Genomic DNA, 27,522 nt, shown 5'->3' on the forward strand with positions numbered 1-27,522 from the left:
AATGTAACACTTCTGAAGTATGGGTTATAAAAGCAATTTGCAAAATAAACTTTAGTTTCTTTAACATTTTAGTAACATCGTAAGTTAAATTTAAGATATCACTACTTGAATTTTATTAAAAAAATAAAGATTATTAAAAATTATTTATTTATTTCAATAAAATTTTCTCATTTCTGTTAAAATATAAATTATTTAGTTTGAATTATATTACAAAATTTTAATATATTATTTATTTTCAATTAAATACCACTTGAGCTGGAAGACTTGCAATGACAATAGAGAGACAGTAGCAATTAGGTTTTGTATACAAATTATTCAATTTTTCTCATTGCTGAGAAAGCTAAGAGATATGATGTCATGAAGAGGCAGCCCTGAAAAAATCGCCCAAAACGGTTTCAGGTGTACCTTCGCCAAAAATCAACTGAAACAAAAAATGTTTATGGAATCTTAAAATATATAATAATATCTTTGGAGTATCGAGGCAGATTTCAAAAATATTAATTTTTGACAAAATGGCGGGCGTTTAAACTTAATGTTGCGATTTTCAAGACAAAATCCGTTCGTTTTCTCGCTCCCCCCAAAAAACTATGAGGTCTAAAAAAACCCCTCCGATACGCGATAGATAATCATGTGTAGAATAGCCAATATAAATTTCAAGCAAATCGATTCACTGGTTGTCGAGATATTTCTGGTACCAGTTTGAAAAATGTTGTTTCAAGAAAAACGCGTTTGTATATTCAACATATGTTTTTATTAAGAAAACTTGAAATTTTTTTAACTTCCCAGATAGCACATGTACGTCCATCGAACATCAATCGAATGTCCGTCTGTGGACATCGGGACGTCCAATGGATGTCCAATTATGGTCTGATGAACATCCATTCGAGGTACGTTCGCAAATTCGCTGGACAATCATAGAACGTTCATGCGGGACGTTCCTTGAACATCTGAAAGGACTTAAATGGACATAATTTTTAATACTCTTCCGAAAAAAAATTTATTTATAAAAATTTATTTTAATTTTGTAAAAAACCGTTTTCTTAATGTTAAATAAAATGCAAATGTTATTTAAAGTAAAAAAATGTCAGGAATTTTTCTCAAGAATTTTTTTTCGGAAATTTTCAAACAGCCACCCATCCAAATTGTAATCTCGCCGAACGTTGCTTGACGTGTAAGACCATTGTGAACTGATGCCTGGTGGTGATCTGTGAACACTTTGTGTTACACATGTATATCAAATCAGTATATCCCACGTAGCACATAATGGTTTCAAATACGTTTTTAAAACGTATCCATAGTTTCATAACCGTAAAGAACCATTAAAAAACGTTTAAACACAAACGTTTTTGAAACTATAGTTTAAGCTATAATTTTAAAAACGTTTCTATTTGAATGTTTTTCAAAAGTTCTTTATGATTATGAAACTATGGATATGTTCAAAAAACGTATTTGAAACCAATATGATATTATGTAAAAAAATTATATAATTTTTATCATGTATATTGTCAAGCATAATCTGATATAAAATGGTATTTGTCCATAAATTATCATATATGATCATGTACGAAATTTGTCTCTATATGACCATGTATGAACGAGTATATGATATTATAAAAAATTCATTTATAAATATTTGTTTAATACTGTAAAAAATAGTTTTCTTAACATTAAATAAAATATAAATGTTTTTTAAAGTAAAACAAATCAAAAATCTTTCTCAAGAATTTTTTTCGGAAATTTTTAAGCGGTCACTCATTCAAGTTGTAATCGTAAAAGAGTATAATTTTATATATGTTTATATAAATAATATGCTTTAATTATATGTTTCATCTTTTCAATAACATATATTGACTCGATATACATGTGTTAACACAAAGTGTTCACAGATCAATCATCAGCTAGGCATCAATTCGCAACAGTCGTACAGGTCAAGCAATGTTCGGCGAGGTTACGACGGGAGTGACCGCTTGAAAATTCCAAAAAAAATTCTTGAGAGATTCCCGAATTTTTTTTACTTTAAATAACATTTTATTTTCTATTTTATTTAACATTAAGAAAACTGTTTTTGATAATTAATTAGAAATTCTAAAAAAAAGTAGAAATTTTAAAATTTCTTTATCCGTAAAAGAAAGTTTCTATAATGGTTTCTTAAACGTTATTTTATTGGAAAAGAAACGTTTTAGTTAACGTTTAACTGAATGGACATTTTAATGCATGAGAAACGTTTCTAAAAATCGGTAATAAAATGTTTCGGGAAAACGTTTGTAAAACGTTTTTAAAACGTATATGTGCTACTTGGGGTGTTATTGAAAAGATAAAACATATTATATAATTAAAGCATATTATTTATACAAGCACATATAAAATTATATTTTGTTATGATTATGATTTGGATGGGTGAAATTTCCGGAAAAAATTCTTGAGAAAGATTCTCGATTTTTATTACTTTGAAAAACATTGTAATTTTATTTAATGTTAAAAAAACGCCTTTTTACACTATTGAAATAAATATTTATCAATACATATTTTTTTCGTAAAAAAATGTAGTCTGCAGCAAAAGAAACACGTTGCGAGCAGAAAATCAGAAAATTTTTTAAATAAGATGAACATTTTTAAAATGTCCGAATGTAAATACATACATACTTTGTATTTGCGACAAAAGATGCATGAAGCATTATACCTGCGCGGTAAGAGCGCGCTTCTCGATTGACATCCAAATACGAATGTCTTATGGATGTTCAAAAATTGGCTAGTAATAGATGCCCAAAATCGGACATACGATGGATGTCGATTGCATGTTCATGAACATGTGGACCTAAAACGGATGTCCATAGGATGTTCTGTGCTATCTGGGTTACACAGAGTCGTTAATTCCAGCTCCATACAAGTCCTCTGCAGTAGATGCTATGCACATATCGTCTAAATTTTGTTGTCGGCGACGTATTCGCGCTTCTTTTGTCTGTTCCTATGCGCGTACTTCGGCTTGCGCTATGCGGCGATCATCTTCGCGCGTAGCATATTAGTGTGCATTCAGTTCGAGAGAAATGCCCATAATGCTCATTTTTCGTAATATTGAAGTTACACTATCGTTGAATATGCAAGCAGCTATGTTTGTAGCAATTTCTACTGTAATAGCACTACTGTGCACTGTTTTTGAGGCTATTTTCCAAATTATATTGTTAAAACTTTTATTGCTATTCTGAGTATAGCCACCAACACAGCACTCCAATAATGCCTCTTTACTGAGGTGTTAGACACGAAACCGAAGGGACGGGCCGTGGTCCAACTACGATATCTCAGCGGCGCACGGCACGGTGCGGCGCGGCGCGCCAATACTGTCAATTTTCAGTACTTGCAGTAAATTTCGAAAAATAAACCTGTTAATTACTTTGAAAAATTCTTTTGATAAAATAAAAGGTAATTCGAAAGTTGAGGCTAAGGGCAATACTTCATTCTTGTTATTGTTCATATTATTTTATGCTTTCATCAACTAATCAAAGAGCAGTATTAGCACGTAAATTTAAAGACAGACTAAGATGGTCTTGAAATAAAAATTGATTATGAACACCGACTTTAAATAATTTGAAAAAAATAACAAATAAAAGATAACTTTCTTTATTAAAGATAAAGATGAAGATAATATATTATATATCATAATAATTTAGATAAAAATAAGATAAAGTCATTTTTTTATCAAGATGATTATCTACATAATTTTTTGTAGATTACGGCATACATGTCATCTCACAGCATTAATTATGATACAAATTGTTTACTTTGCATAATAGAGTTGGGTAAGAGCTTTTTTACGACTTTCTTATATCCAGCTCTAGGCTAAATCTTGTGAGTTTCGTTTTGTGGTTTAATGTTATCCATCTAGCGCCACGCGAAGCTATGATGCGATGAAGCAAATTGCATAGTTAAATGAAATTTAATATGTTTATTGCTGGGTTGTGTGTTAAATGACCATCTAATATTTCAATTGCATTTCAGTTTCGTTAATTTTTTACTGTTGATTTAATTTTTTAGTACAAACTATTATGTAACATTATTTATTTGACTTGATTTTTATTCTAACTTGATCTCACGTTTATAACTAAATTTGTGCAAACTTTGAGACTTAGTTTTTTCTACCTTGAATTTTTCAATATTCATGTCTTCATATATAAATTGATGAAAAATATTCTCAATTAGTAACAACTGTTAAGTAGAAGTAATTAGATTTATTATTCTAATAAAATAATTCTTTATTGACAAATAACTGTGTTTTGTTTCAATAAAACATTGTCTTTATTGATAAATTATTTGCTTTCAAGATACACATTTTATTCAAATAAAATGTCTTTTTGTAAAAATAATTATTTCTTTTAAGTTGTTAATTTTAATTCAAGAAAATGTATTTATTTGAAGTAAGTAAATTTTTTTTATGTGGAGCAATCAAGTTTATTCATGCAATGTGAAATATCATCAATACCTATCATATTTTCCTTTGATATTCAAATTTCATTTAAAAATATTATAAAATGACATCGTTTTTAAGTTTTACTTGATTGTGTTTTAAGAAATAGCATTTATGGTGATCATAATTGCTTTTACAGAACTTTCAGAAAAAAAATGTATAAACTTTATAATGTTGAAACAGAAATTTACATTGATGGAAGAAGGGTTGCAATTAATTATAATTTAATTATAGTTTGTAGTATTTTTCAGTGTTTGTACAGTTATAAATAATACAAGATAAAGTTTTAAGAATAATATTTAAGTTTAGAAAAATTGCCAGTGTCTGAGCTTATATTATTTTTATATGAGACTAGAAATCCTATGTCAATTACAGCTCTTCTTGGTGCCAAATAAAAATTTTTAATTTTTACAGTTTGTTACAATTTCCAACTAAATATTATTATTCGATATGATTGACATAATGGCCTTCTAGTCTCATGTTTTAATTTCGTCAGTCAGATATAACGTATTATTGTTATTTTTATGTTAGGTATATTTATATTTATAGTTGTTTTAATATATATTATCAAGTTATTAGTTATTATTAGTAAAGAGTAAGAAAATATTTAAAAAATAATTTTATTTACTATAACTGCAATTGCATTTATTATATAAAAATTATAATATATTTTGTTTTTATTGTCCTTGATATTTTACTATATTAATATTTGAAACTTTTATAAGTTGTTGTGAAATTTTTTCATAAAATTGTATACATAAAAAATTGTTAGTGTTAATTACAGCAGTAATAACTATAATAATGAAACTCCAAATTGTAATTATTTTACCATGCAATTATAGTCACAAATGCTAAACATTTTTCTGCTAGTGTAGTGTTTGACATAACCATTTTTCGAAATATTGCGTTTGAACAAAATGGCATCTTCTCAAAATCAATATGATAGTTTTTATTTAAAAATTTTGTTTGCTTTTTTGTTTGCTTTAACATAAAGTTTGACATGAAGTTAAGTTGTATAAAAAAATCTTATGTTCAGAAGTTTTTAATGTTTAGAAAAAGCCTGTAAGATTGCGTTCGAATAATTTTCAAGATATAATAATTATTATAATTTTAAAAACATGATTTAGGAAAACTTGAACACTACGCCATTTTACATCATTTTTAATAAAATTTAAATGTCAAAAGGAGAAAAATGTAATTTTTACAATAAATACAACTTCTCTACCTCTGTTCGTATTTCTACAAAAAATTCGCAAAGTCCGAACTTCGTTTTGACATATTTAGATACATGTGCCCTCTTAACATGGAATTGTCAATGCATGTTGTTCGATCGATCGTCGTAACGGCAGCGCGGCGTCCAAAGCGAAATGTCGATCGAATGTTCCCGGAAACAAAAGAAAGATGATGAATGAGATTTACCGGTACTATTGGTTCTCGTCTGGCGCGAGATGACCGTGGAACGCACGACAGACGATGCGACGTGGCGCGATATCTTTCTCGTATGGGGAATAGGTCGGTACGTCTGCGTATAGGTAATTATTACATTATAACCCAGATATCGTGGTAAATACGCACGTGGCCGGGTAATGCCGTTACCCACTGCTCTGACCCAGAGCTAAGGGCGACTCGCCCGGCCCGGCGACGTCTCAAAATGGTGCGCGGAGCGGCGCGGAGCGGCGCGGTGCTTCGATCCGGCTCATCCACTGTCTACCGAGGACCCGAGTAACGTTTTATTGCGCGTTGGCCCGCTGTCTTACAAGGTAGTGTGCAAAAATCCCGCGCGCGCAGAACGACCGGTTTCTTCGTGTAAGCGCGCGTCACACGGAGTACCCTTTTCATACTGCATTCCTGTGGCCTGACATGATTTCCAATACATGTGTCCGCGTCCACTTTATTATTCGCTCAACTTCTCCGTGATCCCCAAGCAACAATTTGATGTCATATGAGCGTCCAAATGACGTCCCGTTCATTACGTGCGTTTATTTGACATACTAAACATTATTCGAAAACGTCTCGAGGACGTCTTTTCTATATACAATAAATATATTGTCCGTATATGTTACGTGCAATCGTTTAACGTAGACGACACGTATATCCGAAAGATGCATAGGCATGTTTGTTAATTGCATTAGAAAAAATGCAGCTAATATAATTTAATATATTTTGACATGTACATCTTCCAGAAATACTAAAGCTAAAATTAATTTTTAAATATAATTAAATAAAAAAATTTTTTTATAAAAGTACTGTTGTTCATTTTTACCTTAAGACTCCTGAGTTAGTCGTGGTCATATTGAAATCGTGACGTTATAAGCGAGAAATAGCACGTAAAAGTTTCTGGTGTGTCATTTGTAAATAAAGAGAATTTAGATAAAACGAAATAATTAAATTGTTTTAATTGTAAAAATGAGCCTCAACTCTCTGTTTCTTCCTTGTAGACAGTCAGTAAATAATTGTAAAAAGCACGTAAAGTAAAGTCGGTCCAGGCAGGAAAACGTGCTGCTGTTGTAAGGAATAAAAAAAACTTTATATATAAAATTCACAGATAACTTTACTTGCAACCTATTTTTACGAATTTAATAAGTACAAGACAATTAAGTCACACTTTTTCACAATAATGAAATAACATGCAAGATAAAATTAGATCATTAACATATCACGTTTTACATCTATTAGTTCTAATTTCTTCCACGATATTACGTTGGCACAGTCAACGTGGAGTTCTCAAAGTCGTCTATTCAGAAGTCTTAAAAACAAATTTTAATTTTGGACTTGATTTTGAGAAAAATCCTCTCTTTTTTAAAATTTATAATATTGTCAATATAATATCACTACAAGAGAAGTAATAAGTCTTATAATGTCGCTTTTTATAATATATAATAATAATCGCGCTTTTTTTGTCTATCGCGTATAGATTTTACTTTTGGAGAAATACAATTTTATCGTGACCGTCTATTAGCAATACTGTATATTATACATATAAATAACGGTAAAAATACGATATTTCTGAACTATTATGGAGACATCCGTAGGTCAAATATGTAAAATAAATTTATCCAATGTTATAATAAAATTAAATTATAATAAAATTAAAATTTAAAAAAATTAATTTCAACGTCAAAAATTGGACATATTGATGACATCCTTTAGGCATCCCTAAAATATGTCTGCGTACATATCCTTATAAGATGTTGAAACAACGTTTTTAGAATATATTTTAGACATTCAATTTTTTAACGACAGGATTTTTCATGACACATTTCGGACGTCGAATTGTTACTTGGGTCAAGTTAGATTATCCTTATTTTGAGTTATCATTAATTTCATTAAAAAAAACGTGACGATAGATAGTGTGGGACGAATGAATTAACGTTTCCATATCAGTGTTAGTTCGATATCACTCTGCCTGTCAGTTGCCGATGTTTCTATGAACTGAAAGCGGGATAACGGATTAGCGTTATTTCAGCCCGCGCATTACATTGAAATCTGGTTAAAACTTTCCGTTAAAAAAATAGTGCAGGAACTGTAACTACATGAGAAATTGTCAAGGAATTATTTTGCTTATTCTTTTCTTTTTCTGCATTTTATACATATCTTATATCTCTGTAATAATAAATGTGATAAATTTTTGAGAGCGTATGTTTGTTTACGTAAGTTTAAACATTGGTTATTTTTATTTTTTTAAACCAAAAAGAATTGATTGAATTAATCTAAATTATGAATATAACAACTTTGGATGTAACAACTATGAGTAACACAGTTTGATGAAATATGAATGCTTCACAATTTTTATTAAAATAACGAATAAATTCAGTTATATGCATTCTGGTTAAGGTAATCAGACAAGTTTGATTAAATGCATTCTGATTACACAGAAAAAATTTAGTTTTATTAATTAGAAATCTGGCAGATTCAACCAATATATCTGTTTGAAACGAATAAAAATTCTTATCAATATTATCAGATTTTTGAATTAACTTTTGTATAGAATTAAAAATTGTACTGTTAAGATACATTTCTCTTTTGATTTTGTCTTTGAACTCAATTTTGGGAACTGAAGATTTATTGGATTTATTGGAATAACGGTACAAAGATCTCATAATGTTATATTTCTTATTGGATTGTGTATAATTTTCTTCTTACGAGAAAACGCTGCCATGTCAACTTGATAGCAATGCCGTGCACTGCTATATATCAAAAGTTTTATAGTTTAACTAGAAAGTATTAAGAGGATCTTAAAGTCGTGTTTTATTGACAGCATACAATTTTTTTTTAACATACTATTTTTCTAATTGCCTTCACAGATTTAAAACTCTTTGCTACAATTAATATATAAGCATTAATATAATATAAATTGATAGATTTTATACCGAAAACAGAAAAAAATTGAAAAATTTAGTTTTGTTTTTCCAGCTTTTACAATTAGTTTAATAGAATCTCTAGGCCTGTCAACGTATAATATTTGCTTCATACAAAAATTCTGAACTGTACAAAATATAAATAGTTTTGATTGCGTATTATACGAAAATACAATGTTGAGTTCTTAGAATTATGTGTAAATATCTTATATAAATGGTTAGTGTGCTCGAAAATTTGTGTACATACATGTTTGCAATATTGTATCCCAAGTAGTAAAGTTTTAAAAATATTTTTAACTTATTTAAAAATTATTTTTAAAAATGTTAACAATAATAGGTTAAGTTCTCTTTACTTCATTAAAAAAACGTTTTATTTTTTAAATAAAAGGATAATTTTTAACTTTGGATAATGTTTACTTCAATACTTGAAAAAAAAATTATCCTTTTATGAAATTAACGTTTTTCTAAATAAAAAGAATTTAATATATTATTTTTAACGTTTTTAAAAAAAGATTTCAAATGTATTAAAAAAAATTTAAAAACTTTGCTGTTTGGGCTGTAGTAACGTTTTGGTGTTTTATAAATTGGATTGTATTGTAAATCTTTGTGTGTAAGTTGTTTAGTCGATAAAATTACTTAATTTTGGCACATAGATGTATAAAATAGATTCCGCATTCACTTGTCCGAAAATTGGGCTTGGCAAAATAGTAACAGAAGTAAAACGTCAGAAAAATGCGGTTTTTTCTATCCTTTTTTTGTGCGCGCAATGTTGACAGAAATTGATAGAAGTACAAGGTAACTGACTAGATAATCAGACGATAAAATTTTCCTGATATTTTATCTTTTACATTGTTCTGCCAAGGACACACACACAAACACACACAACTAACGCTGAGTTTGTCTTATGTGTTTATGCTTTAGAATGCCTTTATTATCATAAATAGTTATAATTGTCATATTTAAATATTCTGGTTACATACCAAAATATTAAATTGCTTACAACAACTAAAAATTTTTATTTATTTTCACTAAAATTTGCTTAACCAAATATATCTTATTAATTCAATTATAGACCTCTTTTTCCGAGTAATTTTAATAGATTTTTAAAGTAATTTTTTAATAGTCTGTATTGCGATCAAGAACAAAATGTCGAGTAGTGTCATTAGGCAAAACGTGCTTAATACAATATAACACGATGCCATTCATGATAAATCGCGAAAAGTTGTATTTTCTTGCGCGAAACTCGTGCAAGTGACTAAGTAGGCCTTCGTCGAATTATAAGACGTACACATTGAAAATCCATGACAAGATGAGTAAATAGATGGGCGGCAGAAAGGGGCGAGAAGGAGAGTCGCCGAACCTGTGCGCTGAACTGGCTGATTGACCTGCGGCTAAAGACACGAATGGTCCGTTATGCCCTAAGGTCACGCGTGACGCAATCGACCGCTGTAACGTATATAGTTCCATACACATTGACTCGCGATGCTCCTATTCCATCGCGGGCTCCCTACCTCGCAACCCCCTTATCCCCACCATCTCGATCGAATCCTCGAACTCCACATTCGTTGAATACTTCGAACAGGTTTGTCGCCGCTGGTGACTCGCTATCCTTCGTACCGTGTTGCCCTCACTGTCGCGCCACCGGAAATAACTCTTTCGACGATCGCTCCATTTGTCCGATCGGATAATCGAACGATCGAGTCCGTATCGCATTTCTCGGCACAACGCGATTTTGTCGAGTTTGACATACTTTGATTTTTCATTGAACGCGAGAAAAATGGATACAGTTATATAACCGTTTTTTTTAGATAAATAATTTAGGTAAAAATTATTTTCTGATAAACGATATTCATTTATATACTTCAGAGCGTTCAATGCTAAAAAGAAAATTTGCAAATGAGGTCTTGGTATGGTAATATAGCCTCGTTAGATACGTTGAATCGAGGGTGATATAAATAATTAATGATTTGGAAAGAAACAATGATTCGTAGTCAATCGTGGCCAATCAAAAGTACGTGACTAGATTCATAAGAATTTGACGAATTCCTGTATTGCGATAACACCGTTTATAACATAGATTTAAATTAATCATAGATTAAATCAACTTTTGTTCTTTTAATAAAGAATTAGATTTTAATTTTAATAAAAAATAAGATTTTAATTTTACTCTTTAAAGAATATTTTTTTAAAAGCTAGAAAGAATTACATATATTTATTACTACGTTCAATTATTGGTATTTTTACAGCTGGCTCGAGCCGAAGAAGTTGAAGTTGTGGAAGCGATTTCGGGAGAAGATAATCGAAACGAAAATTCAGCTCTAAATCGTCAGGATAATGAAATAATTAATTCTGATCAATTAGCATTGGATTCCATAGTGGATAAGGATTCGGGAGGAAACCATTACAAATCGGGTGGCCTTCGAGGTCATCCTCTGCTACCACCAGGTCGAGGTGCGTTAAGTTTGCCGCGCCCGCATCATAACGTCGCCTATCATGGCCCACCACCGCCGTTACCGCCTTCTAAAGCGCAATCAGAAGCTCTGGATAAGATTTATACTACTGGTGGTGGTGTTAGCACAGCGGTTGGCGTCGAACCTTGGCCAGCGCCAACGCCTGATATGCCAAAGATAGTATCATTGGACGTGAAATGCGAAAAAAGTTTAATGAAGGTTTATTTAGGATTTGATAAGCCCTTCTACGGTATAGTCTTTAGTAAAGGTCACTACAGCAATAATAATTGCATACATCTACCTGCGGGACTTGGTCGCACGTCTGTTAACTTCGAAATCAGTATACATGCTTGCGGTACGGCAGGAAATACGGAAAATGGATTGTACGGTTACGGCGCAGAGTCCGGATCCGGGACTTTCTTCGAAAATATCATAGTAGTGCAGTATGATTCTCAGGTACAAGAGGTCTGGGATCAAGCGCGTAAACTTCGCTGCACTTGGCACGATCTATATGAGAAATCGGTTACTTTCCGTCCATTTCCCGTGGACATGCTGGATGTGGTCCGTGCGGATTTTGCCGGTGATAACGTCGGATGCTGGATGCAGATACAGGTTGGTAAGGGACCGTGGGCTTCTGAGGTTTCGGGATTGGTCAAGATTGGTCAGACTATGACGATGGTACTCGCGATCAAGGATGACGACTCCAAGTTTGACATGCTCGTGAGAAATTGTATGGCCCACGATGGCAAACGCGCACCGATACAACTAGTGGATCAGCGAGGCTGCATTACACGGCCGAAATTAATGTCCAGATTCACGAAAATAAAAAATTTTGGTGCTTCGGCGTCAGTATTGTCATACGCCCATTTCCAAGCTTTCAAGTTTCCAGACTCTATGGAGGTTCATTTTCAGTGTACCATACAGATTTGTCGATACCAATGTCCAGAACAGTGTTCGGAATCGTCGCCACTTTTGGAAAGTCAGGGTCTTCTAGAAAATCACCACCATCACTCCCCAACAAATGGACATCCTGATGTTGGATACGGTCTTCCACCTCCAATCCCACTGCCATTGGAGGCCTATTTACAAGCAGCAGCTGGACGTCCCCGAGACGAAAGGAGAAGGAAATCTCGAGAGATCGTGTACAACCCACAAAAAGCTGTAGGTGTGAAACGAATTATCCGAGTTGTCTCGACCGGTGATCTGACCTTCTCCATTGACGAGAGCAACAACGGCGAGTTGAATGGACCAACGATGGTATTTCCGCAAAATCACGAGAACACGTCCAATTCGACCATGATCTGCATGACTACTCCTGGATTCGCGATTACTCTTATTGTACTACTCGCCGTTCTACTTTTCTCATGTATATTATCCATTTACCTTTTTATGCGTCTTAGGCCTTTCTCGGCAAGGGCCCAAAAGTCTACGACGTTTTGTAACGTTGAACAGAATGGCGGGACAAAAAAACCTTTAAAAATGTGCTTCTTTTCATAGAAATGCCTGTTGTGTATCATTCCGAGTTTCAATATGGGTAATTCCCGATTATTTGAGCTGGAAGAGGAATTTCATAGTCCTTGAATTTCACCATTGAATTTCATAGTCCCTTTTTTCGAAACCAGTTTACATGGTTTCCCGCGATATGGTTGTAATATTGTTGGAGGTCAGTATTTTCGTAGGACAAATGTAGTCATATAAAGAAAACAGAATTAGTTCTGACTGCAAAATAGTTCGCCAAACCTATAAATTAGTGCTAAACAGGTGGAAGTCGTCTGTACTATTACAAATACTTTGGATTATTAATTGACAATACTTTTTTTATGAGTACAAGTACTTATGTGTATCCAGAATTTTAAGCAGATTGAGTATACGGCGAAATAGATTTTTAGAAGACTAGGGAAACTTTATGTAAAAACTGGTTCTTGAAATTCCGAATCTTCAGGTTTCGTAGAGGCTATCGAGTGTCGCAAGCATGACTTTATATAAACGTTTTTCTAACGTGGTAACGACAGAGATAGTATTATACGATAATGTCGCAACTCATATTATTGTTCATTACGTATTACGATCTCCATAGAGTTGTGCTTCGTCATAATGAAACTTAATGAAGCTCAGGCCTTTTTTAGGCAAAAACAGGCTATACGCCGAAAATTTAGTCAAAGATAATCAAACCTGTTTCTGCGTCTATTTATTTATCTTCGTATTTAGTTTTTTATCTTGGTATTTGGGATTTTTGTATAACAATGGTTGCTCAACGCGCGACTAGATAATAATAAAGTTGAAATTTCAAAATATTCTACAATATAGAAATATTAAGCAATGATAATTATGTTACTGCTAATAATATTTATATTTATTATTTATCTACCTAAATTTTCTAAAGATAGATAAAATTTTATATAAAATTTTATATGAGATATACAAATAAAATAAAATTACAAAATGTCAAAGTATGTATAATTTCATTTCACTCGAAAAGTAATTAATAATAAAGATTAACAAACATCGTTACACCAAAATGATAAGCTCTCAATTATGTACATGGAAAGAACAATTTTGCTGAAATACAGATCAGAAAATAATTATGTTCAACTATTACAAAATTTATATTGGACGTTTAAAGTGGTTGCTAGAATGTTGAAATTTTTTGCAATAGAATCATCATGCATGAATATTTTATGTATAATAATTTCGATAATGCAACAAAAAATTATTTTCTGATCCGTATCTGGTTAAATTTTTAGATACTACAATAAAATTGTTTTCTCTGTGTAGAAATACTTAATTATTTAAAGTTTACTTTGTTAGTTCTTTTTTTAAGTTGAAGAAACCTGAAGTGCCAAAATATTGTAAAACAATAAATAATATATTACGCAATCTTATTATGAGATGATTGCTTTGTTCATGTGTGCTGTATGAATGTTAAGCAGCGTTCAAAAAGGTATGCATGATAAAATGACAAGTTTTTATCATTTGGCGCACTTTTGTTATTACGATCAATACAGTATTGTTAAGAAAATTTGTTAAAAATGTGGAAAGTTAAGAAAATTAAGCAATTCAATAAGTTAAATACAAAATTGTGTGTGCAGTCATTAGTTTATATTTGTAGCGTGATCAATTTAATGTATAAGGTACAGTAATATGGAAGATGTCCTAAAAGTTGTGTATTTTCGTAAGCTATTTAATCAATCTTATATAAATCTCCGTTTATTTTATTAACTAGGCAGATAATGTATTTTTTTTACACAGAATAAATTATAATTTGGAATAAATCGTAAGAATTGAAGATTCTGTAAATATATTTATTGCCATTATTAATTATTTGTATTTATATATTACATAAAAACGTAATCTTTTAACTAAATAGTCGTATTATATCGCCTTACTTTTGCTCGAATGTTCTTCATTCGTTGTCAGACGATGCCACCTTTATCTAGTTCTCAGTGCTGATCGTACACATACCACGCTTAAATTAAAAATTATTCAATCTAAGCGTATAACAATTTTTACACGTGTATACATGTACGAATAACATAAGATTCTAATTTTAAGATCTAGTTTTAAATATTATGTACTTGGCAACTCGTAAGTCCTTGGGACGAGTAAAGAAATAAAACTATATTGCTTGCTTGTTATTAAAATACATTCAAAGAGGCCCGTGTTTCTACACGAAAGAAGAGAAACAAAATTTATATTATAAATGTGGTTCGTAACACGTCCATATCGTAAATATCTTTGGAAAAGATCTTTGCTTGATTTATTTTGATATGGACATTTCTAGTGCATTTACTTACTATACGTATATCAGGTATAAAAGATTTGATTACTACAAAAATCATATTCGTGGCAGTAGATACTATGATTTGCAACAATCTTTCAATACATGGAATAGAATGGAAAAATTAAATCCTCCTCCAAAAGTTTTGAGCACAAATCCACAGGTTGTGGAAGCTTTATAAAATAAAGGAATAAATATCACTGGAGTTAAATATTCATTTTTTTTGTGTCAACTTGCACCAAAAAATTGTTAATATATTTTATTTGTTACAACCGATAAATATTACTTTTAGCCTCCTTAGAGCAAATCATTAACGATCTCTACATGACGACAATGTCGTGGAATCAGACACGACTCAGTATCCTAAAGACTCATAAACAGTATAATGATAGCTGTTAATTATCTAAATGAAACTTATTCGGATCAGGGATGCTTTATAATTCTTGGTGTATTTGTCAATAGAATTTCAAGTGCATCAAAATCTCTAAAAGATAATTTGATACACCAAAGTAATTTAATTTTGTGTTCAATTTTTTATCATTACGACAAAATACATTAATCTTGTAAGTATACTACTAATACAATAATTATGAATATTTCCAATATTATTTTTTCAAGTTACTTTTCTTACGATTTTTATTATTAATTAAGGCATCGAAATTTTTGCAAAAACGCAATTTGCCTAACAACGATAAATTGTTTTTATAATTGTTCATACTTTTAACGTTTTTAATAAAAGCTCTTTTAAATTATATTTATTGTGCAACTTATTAATTTATAACCTATATTCTATATTCCGTAGAAAAAATTTGTTAGTATAATCTTTTTAATAATAATCATTATTTTCAAAAAAATATTTTTTTACTCTTACAATACAGCCAGAGTATTTCGTGTCTGATGGATTTCTATTCAAGCTTCAAAATTTTAAAGAAAAATTATATTTTATTTTTTCCAAAATAAAATATAGACATTTATTCTCGAAAGTGCGTTCATGAATTCTTGAGATTTTTGTGAACCACAGACACGAAAGTACTCATGCTTGTACAAAGTGCTGTTTTTTATATTACACTGTAACAGTTAAGTATTATTTTAATAGATTTACAAATTAAATAACAAAGGGATGTATTATGAAAAACAAATAGTCTTTATAGATGTTAAACAGTCTTTAATTATGAACGTTTTGAACTTACTTGTCCTCCTTCTTCATAAATTTTGTCACCACATCACAATATCGTGATAAACATAATAGAAAGTATTTAATCGAATTAACAAAATTAATAGTTCTTTTTTAATTTTGACTTTAATATTCTTTTAATTATTTAATTGTATCATTTATATTAAAGACTAGATATATTCTCGTTATCCAACTATGATTTTGTTCTGCAGATTTGGACATCAAACAAAAATTATTTCAACTCTATGGAGACCATTCGTTTATCATAATACATTCCTTTGTTATTTAGCTTATGAACCCTTACTTTTGTTGTTTTGTTGCTTTTGCAATAATAAACCTCAAAGAGATTTTAAATTTATTATTAGTTTTCTTTAATAGATTTATTCTTTCTATAAAAATATTTTTAGAGAGAGAGAGAGAGAGAGAGAGAGAGAGTAATATCATCAGTGTATAATATTCAGGAGAAATATTCATAACAATGCGCTATTTATTAGTGTTTAATTGAGTATTGAAAACTACGACACACGATATAACGGTTGATAAGAAACATCGCGTTACGAGATTGAGATAATATTCACGTTACGCAAGTTATGGAATAGCTTCGTTAAAATTAGAGTAACGCAAATATCTACTAGAGATAGAGTCCTCGAAGACTGCAATTCGCGAGAATTCGGTGTCGTCGCGCGATTCGCAGGAGGATACTCACAATGAAACAATGATGCCAAATAATAGTGTTCTATTTTCTTTAACTCATCTCCGCGTGTTTCTTTACAAAATGCTTGTTCTTTCGATATAATATCGATAACCGCGCGCAACTCTTCCCTTTCGCACTTATGATACTTTGTACAGCGTATTATTGCACATTGTCTTTCCTTAATCTCCTTAGACCTGGCCCTGACGCGTCTTAAGGCCGACGTGGGATTAAAACGTCGTCAGCCTCGCTCAACCGATGGATCCGCAGCAATCTGCGAAGCTACGTTCGTTTGCTTCTGTTGCAACTCGTCGGAATGATGAGGTCGTGCCGTGCGCACACGGAGTAGACCATAAGGCAGCCAGCCGTTGTTGTTAGCGTGTAGTCCGGTTTGATCGTTCTCTCTGCTACTAGCGGCGACGTCCCGCTGCGCCTGCAGTCGATGCAACATCGCGCCAGCAACGAGGGCGGAAATTACTGCCGAAAGTGCGACTATGATGAAAAGCGCGCTGAAACCTGGCATTGGCAGACAGATTCCATAAACGACCTCCTCGCGTATTCTGCCCTGAAAAACTGTCACCGCCTCGGCATGCGTGTCCGGACTAAACGCCAGATCCGCCTCGGAGATGACTTCGTAAATACCGCTGACGCCGACGTCGGCACTACGCGCTTTCCTGTCCGTCACCGTCACGGAGCGTTTTCGGCGGGTAATGCTGGCGGAAAGCGGCGTCACTGGCACCGCGCCGTTGTCTTCCTCTAGATTCCGTGGTCCATGCGGAAATTGATCCTGCTCGCTCTTATACCTGTTGACCCGCGATGGTTCCTGAAATGAAAGGAAAATGTTGTTCGCTACGTTACGATCGTTTAAGAGGTACAATGGTTTTACGTTTACCATAAATGGTTTCGATAAATCGGCACCATCGGGCTGAGCTTCACTATCGTGCTGTGTTTCGGTCAGAGTCGAAATTGATAATCGATTACTTGTCTGTGCCTGCGCTTTTGGAATTGACTTTTCAACATCGAGGAAATGTCCGCCGATCGAAGCCATTTCATCGCCATTCTGGATGACATCATCATAAAGAGAATCATCTCCTTGTTCTACATTGCCAACCGCATCTTCGTTGTCTTTGTCTCTATCTATGCTGCTATTAGCATTGTCACTGGGATTACTGGGATTCGAGAGAATAGAGGCTGCTGTACTCTCTATATATTGCGGTCGTATTTGATCCTTTCTTTCTTGAATGTAGTGAGTTGCAGATCCGCTCAATTGACAATGATCCAGGCAACCGTGCCGACATATCTCCACCTTTTCACACAAATATTTTCAAATTTGTCAATAGAAATCGAAAGAAGTCAACGACAAACAGAGATCGGAAATCAATAACCAAGCTTGATCTGAAAATCATGCATTACCTTGCATTTGATATGAACGCTTAATGCGTCCGGGAATTTAAACGCGTGGAAGAAAGCATATGTGATGACGGTTGCACGGTCGTCCGAACCGCGTGCCTTCAAGAACCGACTGATCATCTTCGGTCTTAGCACGCAGCCGAACTCGTCACTGAGCTGTATCGTGTGACCGCCTCCGTCCGAAGCCACGCACGACTTGACCCGCATGTCAAACTCACCTATGCTCGATTAAATAACAGAAAATTACGTTAGCGTCCGTCCGATCGCTCGGAGAGTTCCATGTATGTGGAGAGCTTGTTACCTCGATAATCGTTTATGGCAACAACCAGAGTAAGAGTGGAACCGAGCGGCACGATACCGGACACGGGTGGCGCCCATGGACCTTTGCCATGCTGAATTTCCATCCAGCAGTCTACGTTGTCGCCTGCGAACAATCACGGATATGAGTGACTCGCATCAAAAAGAGAAATTTAAAAATAACATATCATTACGTTTTTAAAAATAAGTTTATATTTTTATTAGAAGACAGCGCGATATCAGTTAATTTAGAGATTATCTTATTATTTTGCATTTGGGTAGGACTCCGTACATGTATTTCCGCGCGTGCCACGCTCGTATGTTTTTTTTTTTTATTTAAGTTATATACGTATATAAACTGAAATTAACTGATGTCACTGTGGTTTCACGTGCGGCCAACCGCAAACGGGTGCACGAGTTGCAACGTGTATCTCGTGATATGTTTGCGCACATTAAATGTACCGCTATCTATCCCTCGTAACATTCAAAAGCCAAGTATTCAGATGTGTCGCTTTAATAGAAAATGATCATTGCGGAACGTTGAGCACTTACTTAGATATTTAAACCGCAAGATTTCAGAAAAACTTAAAAGTCTTAGAGAGCACATGATTCCGTCTGCTGTTTATGATTATTTACCGCAACAGGTGGCAATCGAAAGAGTTTCTCGTGCACGCGGATGTTGTGTGGTAGTTTCGATAGTCGATCGTCATGGAGAATGTATGCCGATGACTTATTTGCATTAAGAAATGGCATTTGATGGAAGTATAATTGTAAAGTGTTCATACCTCTAAAATCCAGTTGTATCACATCGAGGTCCGCAATAACCATTGGTGGTTTCGATGCTGTTTTCTCGTAATCATTGAACCACTCGCATCGCAGCCGTTTAGCCTCATCCCAAACCTCGAGTAAGTCTTTATCGTACTGGACCACTACCGTATTTTCGTAAAACTGTCCGTGCATGTCCGGCTTTGTACCACATCTAGAGTTGAATAAAAGCAATATCAAATATGTAGTACAATACATTAATTACAATTCCTAATTTAAGCATTATTGTAAAATTCGAATAAAATTGATAGAATCTTGTTGAAAATTCTTTTTGGAACTTTTCATATAATTTTTCAGAATTTTTGAATAAATTTTATAACATTTTTAGAAAATTTTTCAAACGTTTTGAACATTTTCCAGAAATAATTTGAAAAAATCTGAATAATGTTTAAATTTCTCTTGAAACATATGTTATCTAAAATACGCAAATAAGGACATTAAAGGTACGATTTCACGAAATTATAGTATCCAGATATTTACTCTCACTCTACCGAAATTTCCCATAATTTCCCATAATTCCCCATAAATTCCCATAATTTCGCTAGAGTGGGGATAAATATCTAGATATTATATCTACGTGAAATCGCATCTTTAGATCAATATGAATTAGACAACGGTATTTGTGCTAGTATAGTATTTAAAATACTATATAAAATAATATAATACAAAATACTTTATATATTCTTTTATTTTGAAACTCAATTTTTGGCGCTCATCATCAAAACATCATTTTATCATCATTATTTTAAAACACATATAGTTGAGAAATGTGACAATGCTGTTTATTATTCTATGCAATATTCTAACTATGAGAAATAGAATTTTTCTGCGACCATCTATCGGCGTAATGTTCGCGTTAACGTTCTTTTTTAATTTCATTAAAGAAGAAATAAAACTTTTCAGAGCAATTATGAAAAAATAAGAAAGCCTTTTCTAGAAATCTTTATTTATGTGTAAATTTTTTTACTTTAATTTTATAATTAAAAAAAATTGTTTATGTCTGAAAAATTTTAAAGTAGAGAAAGGACAACGATCGTGGAATATATCTGAAGTGACAGAATATCATGATATCTTATATAATTTGCATTAAATTCTAAGAGCAACTGTAAAATTACTTCGTTACCGTCTATTTAAATATTGTAGGATGGTTACTAATCATGGTGTTTGTTGTGTTTTTATTAAAGCTGAAGTCTATTTTCTAAATAGTAAAAATTTTTACAGGTGTATACTCTACATAATTTTGAGAAGTATGTTACATATTAATGTTTCAACTTTGGTCTAGCTTGAAGGCTTTGTGAATGTAAATTTTTAATAATATTATTGAATGTAATGTGTGCCGTAATGCGTTTACGAATTCGATAAATAAAGTCATATTATATGTCAGCTGTAATTGTAAAATATGGTCGTCTGTCATATGCATCTCTCTTGTGACTTTACAATTTCATTGTTGCATCGTTGTATAATGTTTATTAGAAGCATAAAGGTTATTTTAAAAAGTTTTAAGTTTTATGTTTAAAAATTTTTAAGTAAAAAATTTATTCACAAAATCTTTTTTTAAGAAACTGTATTTTATGAAATGTTCGTAAAATGTTCGTAATTGTTTTGTGGCTCTTATTTATGTAAAATTTACAAAAGTTCATTAATTTATGTTTTTTAATAAATAGGTGCCTTTCATGATATTGGTTGTTAGTATTCCACGATTTCTCTGCTATTCCACAAATGCATCGTTTTCCCTATTCAATAAATTGTAAATTACGTTCATTCTATTATATATATTCAAAAAATTTCTATCTATAGAGTGATTGGTATAATTCTATGATTAATAAATTGGTGTTGGTTAGAGTTGTATCGCGTTAATATTTACTGAGTTATTGTCAAAAAACCAAATAGTAGTCTACAACTCCTTCCTTTCCTCTATTTTTTTTTAAATTTTGACAAATTTAAAATATAAAAAATTCTGAGAAAGAGAAAAATTTTGACCAAGGCAAAAAAATAGTTTTAGCAACATTGTACCTTAATATTGTGGCGCTTTTTACAAATAAAATGTGAAAGCAAGAGAGTGGACGAGATTTTCTTGACGATGAAATTGTATTCGACTATCCGTCTCAATATACAGTATGTATACTAATATTTGATTTCACACTCACCTCGCGTAAGCTATCCGGAAGGAAAAGAACGTCTGTCCAGTGGATGGTGGAACATAAATGCAACGTGGATCCGCGTGTTGGCCTTTAGACGATACGATGCCTTCGAAAGGTTGTGAGAACGAGAGGTGGACATCCATATGATCTTTTCCGCACATTACCTCTAAAGATTGAATGGCTGGCATGCCGTCAGGCCTCTCCAGCGGCCAAATGTCGCTGTTGCTACTGATGCTCTTCAAGCCAACCACCTGCGTATTTAAAGAATATTGTACGTTCCTTTTTGCAACTTTTCACACGACCTTTCTTCTCTCTACCTCTTTCTTTCTCATTCTTTATTTCTGCTATCTCTTCGCTTTCTACTTATTGTTCGACACGTATGTACAATTTATAATGTATATAGCTCGCGGCTTTGAAGTTAAGCACGTAAAACGGTTAAAGTTGGTTGCCAAGTCTCCTTCCCCACGGCACAAAAAAAATTATTTTGTGATAGAGTTTATAGGAAGGAATTGAAATGTATAGCAAGATTATTTGATAAAAAAACGTTTGTACTGTAAAACTGTAAAAAACGTTTGACTGAGATATTGCACATGTAACGATTGTTATAAGCACAGATAATACCAAACAGAAATCTTAGAAATTTATGTATATGTTTTTGGATTTCAAAAAATCAATTATAACTTTGTAGATATTTTTAATAGTTTGAATTTTGCGAGAAAGAGAGAGAGAGAGAGAGAGAGAGAGAGAGAGAGAGAGAGAGAGAGAGATTATTATTATTAAACACTTTAGAACTGCGTTTGTTCAAACATTAAAACTTAAAGTAAGTCTAGTATTTGAAATTAGAAAAAATTATGACAAACATTATGTTATGCGCTTTTATGTTATATAATATTATTTTGATTTCAGTTTCTTATTCTCAATTAAGACATCACCGAAATATTTCAAAGATGTCTCAGAAATCCTTCAACTAAAAAAATGAAAGGTTTCGAAATATATTTCAAAGATGTCCCTGGGATAACAAAATATCTATCATTTTTGCACTTAAAATATTAAAATATCATTAAAATTTTACCGAAAAAATTTGAAATTTTTCTAAAATATTGTTGATCGTAATACTCTGAACATAATAAATTTAAACATTATTTCTGAACTAAATTATAAGTAACTTTAATTTAAAGTAATTTTAATTTTAGGAACGATATTTCAATGTATTGAATTTAAAAGTTTACAAGTATTAAAAAGTTATTGTACAATAAAAATTATAGAGGAAAACGTCGTATTATGGCTTTCACTTACATTTTATTTATTTATTTAATTTATAATCAATATTTTATATTGAAATTTAATGATTGTATTCATCATAATATTGTTTAATAGATTATCATGATTTAAAATTCAAGAAGAATATTTATCACTTAGAACATAATTTATAATTAAAAATATGACGACACTGCATAAAGGGTCAAAGAGAAACAAAGGTGGTAATATGATCATCATTAAAAATAAATTTAAAATTGTTTAAAAAAGACATAGTATTTTGTTACAAAGTTGTATGTATTTTAAAAATAAATTGTTGGAAAGAGCTACAATACAACCGCAAAGTTTTAAGATAACTAGAGATAAATTCTGACTTACTTCAATTAGAAGATAGATCATAAACAAACTGTCAAAAAAATAGTTTCTACAAAACAAATTTTTAAACTTTTAATTATATGATAGAGAAAAATAAAATAAAATAAAATATTGTACATTTAAATCCATAAACTTTTTTATTATCGACACAATTTTCAAAACAATGGGGAAGTACGTATAATTAAATGTTAAAATGTATATTGAAAAAGTTTTGGAATGTTTAAAAATAAATATGCCTTACAATATATAATTGCCGGTTATTGTATACTGACATATTAGCTCCATTATATAACAGCAGGCTCCTAACAATAAATAAAGATTCCGTAAAGATAAGTAATTACTATAATTTGTCACCATCAATTATTCAATGACAGAGATAATTGGGGCGGCCCAATAATACTTACAGTGGTTATAGTAACATCTTTTCCTCTATACAGCTAGAATTTTTATTTTACGTTTTTATTAATTATTTGAAGCAATGTATTCTTACGTATAGTAAGAAAATTTGTACGCTACAGTAAAAACAAATAAAACTAACAGAGAATATTCTTATTATCTAAATATTGAAGACATGGTAAAAAAAACATCAAACATTGTATAATACATATAAAATCCAAAAAGATGCGTTTTGGCCTCTTAAAAAGTTTTAATAGTTGCGATTATTAATCGTTGCAGTTATTAATCGTAGTTATTAATTGTTCAAATTTCCCCGTGACGTATAAGTTCACTTTACAATTTTGAGAAGAGTTGTCTAGTATCAACTAAGCTTTATTTAAATATAATTTGAGCTAAACTTGGTGAAAATAAAAAAAAAGATAAGTAATTTGTTAATTAATGATTAGGGATAAAAATTATTTTATCTTTTAATAGATATAAAAAATGATAATTAACAAAGAAAGATAAGTTATAATTTAAGATTGAGGCCAAATCGTCGTCTAATATGGACAAGTTATTAAATGAGTTGATTTTTAGAGTAGAATGATAAATAATATAAAAGAAGTCTTAAAGAAAGATTTAAATATTAAAACACAGGAGGTTTTTATTCTAAATTAATATTTACAAGTATCACACGTGAATTAAGTAATCTTTTCTTTATCTGTGTATTCGACATACATATGCCCAACCTGAATATTTAATGCACTGTACCTAATCTTCGTTAAACGTTTTTTTACACATTCAATAACTTTTATATGATTTAGCTTTTTTTTAAATTCTTGTTTTTTTATCAATCTCTTTCCTTAATTTTTTCTCTGATTTTCTAGACTTTTTATATTCTTTTCTCAATTTTTTCTGTATTTCTTTAATTTTATCGTTTTTCTCATATTTTTTTAACTCTTTGTCATTTTTTCTTTTCTGTGTATTTAATTTTTTTTAATATTCAGTCAAGAAACATAAAAGGTGAATAACAATATGGAGGGAGAAACAAAAAATTACGACATGGAGGAAAAATTAACAAAATTCCATGTTGTTTAATTCTAAATACAGCCAAATAAAAAGTTAAATAATTAAGAAACACTTGAGTGTACATACATTTGTGTGATAATACGCTCAAGTTTAAAAACAATGAAGAAGTATGTGTAATTAAGTGCTAAAGTGTACCTTAAAAAAATTTGGAAATGCTAAAAAGTAGAAATGCCTTATGAAAATTGTCAGCTTTGTGTATTGGCATTCTAACGCCACTAAAAAATGGTGACCAACTAAACGAATAATACCATAAGCAATTGTTAAAATTTGTTACCTAATAAGGGAGATAATATTAATAATAATGGGAACCCAGCAAACACAGAAAATAATAGTTATATAATTTGTGTGTGTCACGTTATATAACGAATTTTTACATTTTAACAATATTATAGTTATGTAAAATTGAATTCTTGATATTACAACATCACAACTTATAACAGTTATATAATTGCCATTTATTAAGTTTATATAACAAACATTTTATTTTAATAATATAACTGTTATAAAACTAAATTATTATTATTATAACTCCTGTATAACAAATATGATACAACTGTTATGTAACTATTATTTTTCTTATAAGTGGAAAATTACAATTAACATGGACATTACATGTAACGCGCATGTTATATTGCGTGTTACTTCCGATTTTATTCTATTAACATTGCTGTTATGCAACTGTGTTTGCTGGGAATGGGCGTAATATCAACAATAGTAATAATACCTCTTTTTCTTCTACGTATGGGTACAGAATATGCATTACAGATAATACGCATCCATTTGCGTAGGATATTTATATGTAATGACAAAAATGAGAATTAGTTTTGGTCGATAATATTCGTCGGTCGATACTAAACAAACTTCCACTATATTTTACAAATCTAGATACATACATCATGATGTATAACTGTATCGAATTTTATAATAAATTAATTTTATAGGCGATTGATAAAGAATAAAGTTGAAACTAGTTTTGCCATTGAATATTTGAATAAATAATATATTAAATGTCAACGATTATGTACGTCCTTTGCCTTGATTATCTTTGTCCCTTTTGATACTTCTATTAGATGTGTGTAAAAATTTATGTTTTTATTAACTCTCTAATGCAATTATTTTATATTAAAATATTTACAGACCGTTTTATGTTTTTGTAAGGTTGCATTTGTATTAAACTTTTTAAAACATCATTTATTTTGATTTGATGATGCACATAATGTTAAAAATAACAGTTACATTTGATACTGCATTCGATATAAATTTCAACAAGGAAAAATGCTGTAAAAGTATATGAATTTATGTATTTGCTTTGTTCTTGGGGAAAATATTGTGTCTTTCAATACGTATAACGTTGGTTTTGTTTGTTTAAAGACGGTGCTTTTGATGTAAATAAGCGTTTGCACTCTGGAACACGAAAGCTTGAGGCCGATAATTTGGAAGAGTTGTTGAATGAAAATCTGTCCAAAATGTAAATAGAATTTACAGAATACTCGGAGTGATCAAGCAACAGTTTTAGGTGACTACATGAAATAAAAAAAATTAAAAAACTCGGAAAATAGATGCCGCATAAATTATCGCAAAATAGCATTATCTGCCGATTGACAATATACGTTTTATTGCTTTTTATGCAGCACAAAGTTATTTTGTGGAAAATTGTTACTGACGATGAAAAATAAATTATTTATAACAATATTAAACACAGATATTTCTGAATGGACGCTAGACGATCTCTACATCAGTGGCAAAACCAAATATTCACAGCAAAATCCTTTTGTGTATTTGGGATGAGATTGGAATTTTAATTATGGCTGCATCAATAAGGATTTTCCACGTCTATGTTCATACACACTCTCAAATGTGATTGTGTAGTATGCACATAGACGTGAAATATCTTTATTGAGGCGGCCATAGTTAAAATCCCAATAGGAAATTTCTTACGAACTCCTTCAGTCAGTTAAAAACGGTTTTTGACGGTTCATGTTGAACGCTACAGTTGTCAATTGAATAATTTGGTCGACAAAATTGAAGATACATGTGAGAAGAGAAAGGCCATTTACTGGGCGAAGGATTCGGAAAGTCATTCTGTTGCACGGCAACGCTAGGCTGCACGTTATTCAGATTACTTAACAAATTATCGTTAATTTGAGGTAGGAAGTTCTTTCACTCGCGGCGCGCGACCTTCTTCTAACTTGGAATCTTCGGATTATCATTTGTTCCGATGCAGCGTTCCAACAGAACAGCGCTTTTGAAATGTAACAGAAGTACAAAAATGGCTCGATGAATTTATTGCTTCCAAACCGATAGCTTTCTTTTGCGAAGGAATCCAACAGTTGCTTGAAAGATGACACAGGGTTATAGAAAAATGAAAGAAAACAGTTTTTAAATCGATTTATAGTTACTATATGGTATTTATAGTATTATATGGTAAACAAATAACAATTCGAAAAAAGACTTTTGCATAAATCTAATATATAATATATTACAATAACAAGCGGGATATTGATCTATTTTAATGTTTAAAAAAATTGTAAATAACATTCAAAGAATAAATGAACCAGTTTAATAGATTTACTCTTTTTCTTAAAAATTTCCTAAAGATGAATACAAAAATGATACCGAAAGCAAGAACATCTCTTTAATAAACGTTTTTTTCCCAATTCATGTAATGTATCTGCAGTTAAAAAAAATACTTTATTGTCAATAAGTATATTAATAATCTTTTCGCAGTATTATTGTACAAAACATAAAAGAAATTCAGTTCAATTATATAATAGCCCTAATATGTTTACGTTGGAAATTATTAGCTACAAATCAACTTGATTACTTGTAACGTGTTCTTTTTT

At 31.2% G+C, this 27,522-nt stretch overlaps 2 protein-coding genes across 2 annotated transcripts in view; one reads left to right on the forward strand and one right to left on the reverse strand.

Annotated features, from left to right (window-relative positions):
• The window catches only part of LOC105205354, a 30,506-nt gene extending 16,629 nt beyond the window's left edge, over positions 1 to 13,877 (forward strand). Inside the window, exon 4 of the mRNA XM_039458861.1 lies at positions 11,064 to 13,877. Within this exon, the coding sequence (XP_039314795.1) occupies positions 11,064 to 12,764 (1,701 nt within the window). The 3' untranslated portion in view covers positions 12,765 to 13,877. The remainder of the gene's footprint in view (positions 1 to 11,063) is intronic.
• A 1,960-nt stretch (positions 13,878 to 15,837) lies between these two features.
• LOC105205351 overlaps positions 15,838 to 27,522 on the reverse strand; it is a 56,707-nt gene continuing 45,022 nt past the window's right edge. The window contains exons 3-8 of the mRNA XM_011174704.3: positions 21,590 to 21,834; positions 19,403 to 19,596; positions 18,622 to 18,744; positions 18,324 to 18,538; positions 17,803 to 18,216; positions 15,838 to 17,733 (exon numbers count right to left, since the gene is read on the reverse strand). Coding sequence (XP_011173006.1) covers positions 17,152 to 17,733; positions 17,803 to 18,216; positions 18,324 to 18,538; positions 18,622 to 18,744; positions 19,403 to 19,596; positions 21,590 to 21,834 — 1,773 coding nt within the window. The 3' untranslated portion in view covers positions 15,838 to 17,151. The remainder of the gene's footprint in view (positions 17,734 to 17,802; positions 18,217 to 18,323; positions 18,539 to 18,621; positions 18,745 to 19,402; positions 19,597 to 21,589; positions 21,835 to 27,522) is intronic.

The sequence above is a fragment of the Solenopsis invicta genome, chromosome 16 (genome assembly GCF_016802725.1).
Source record: "Solenopsis invicta isolate M01_SB chromosome 16, UNIL_Sinv_3.0, whole genome shotgun sequence".
Lineage (NCBI taxonomy): Eukaryota > Metazoa > Arthropoda > Insecta > Hymenoptera > Formicidae > Solenopsis > Solenopsis invicta.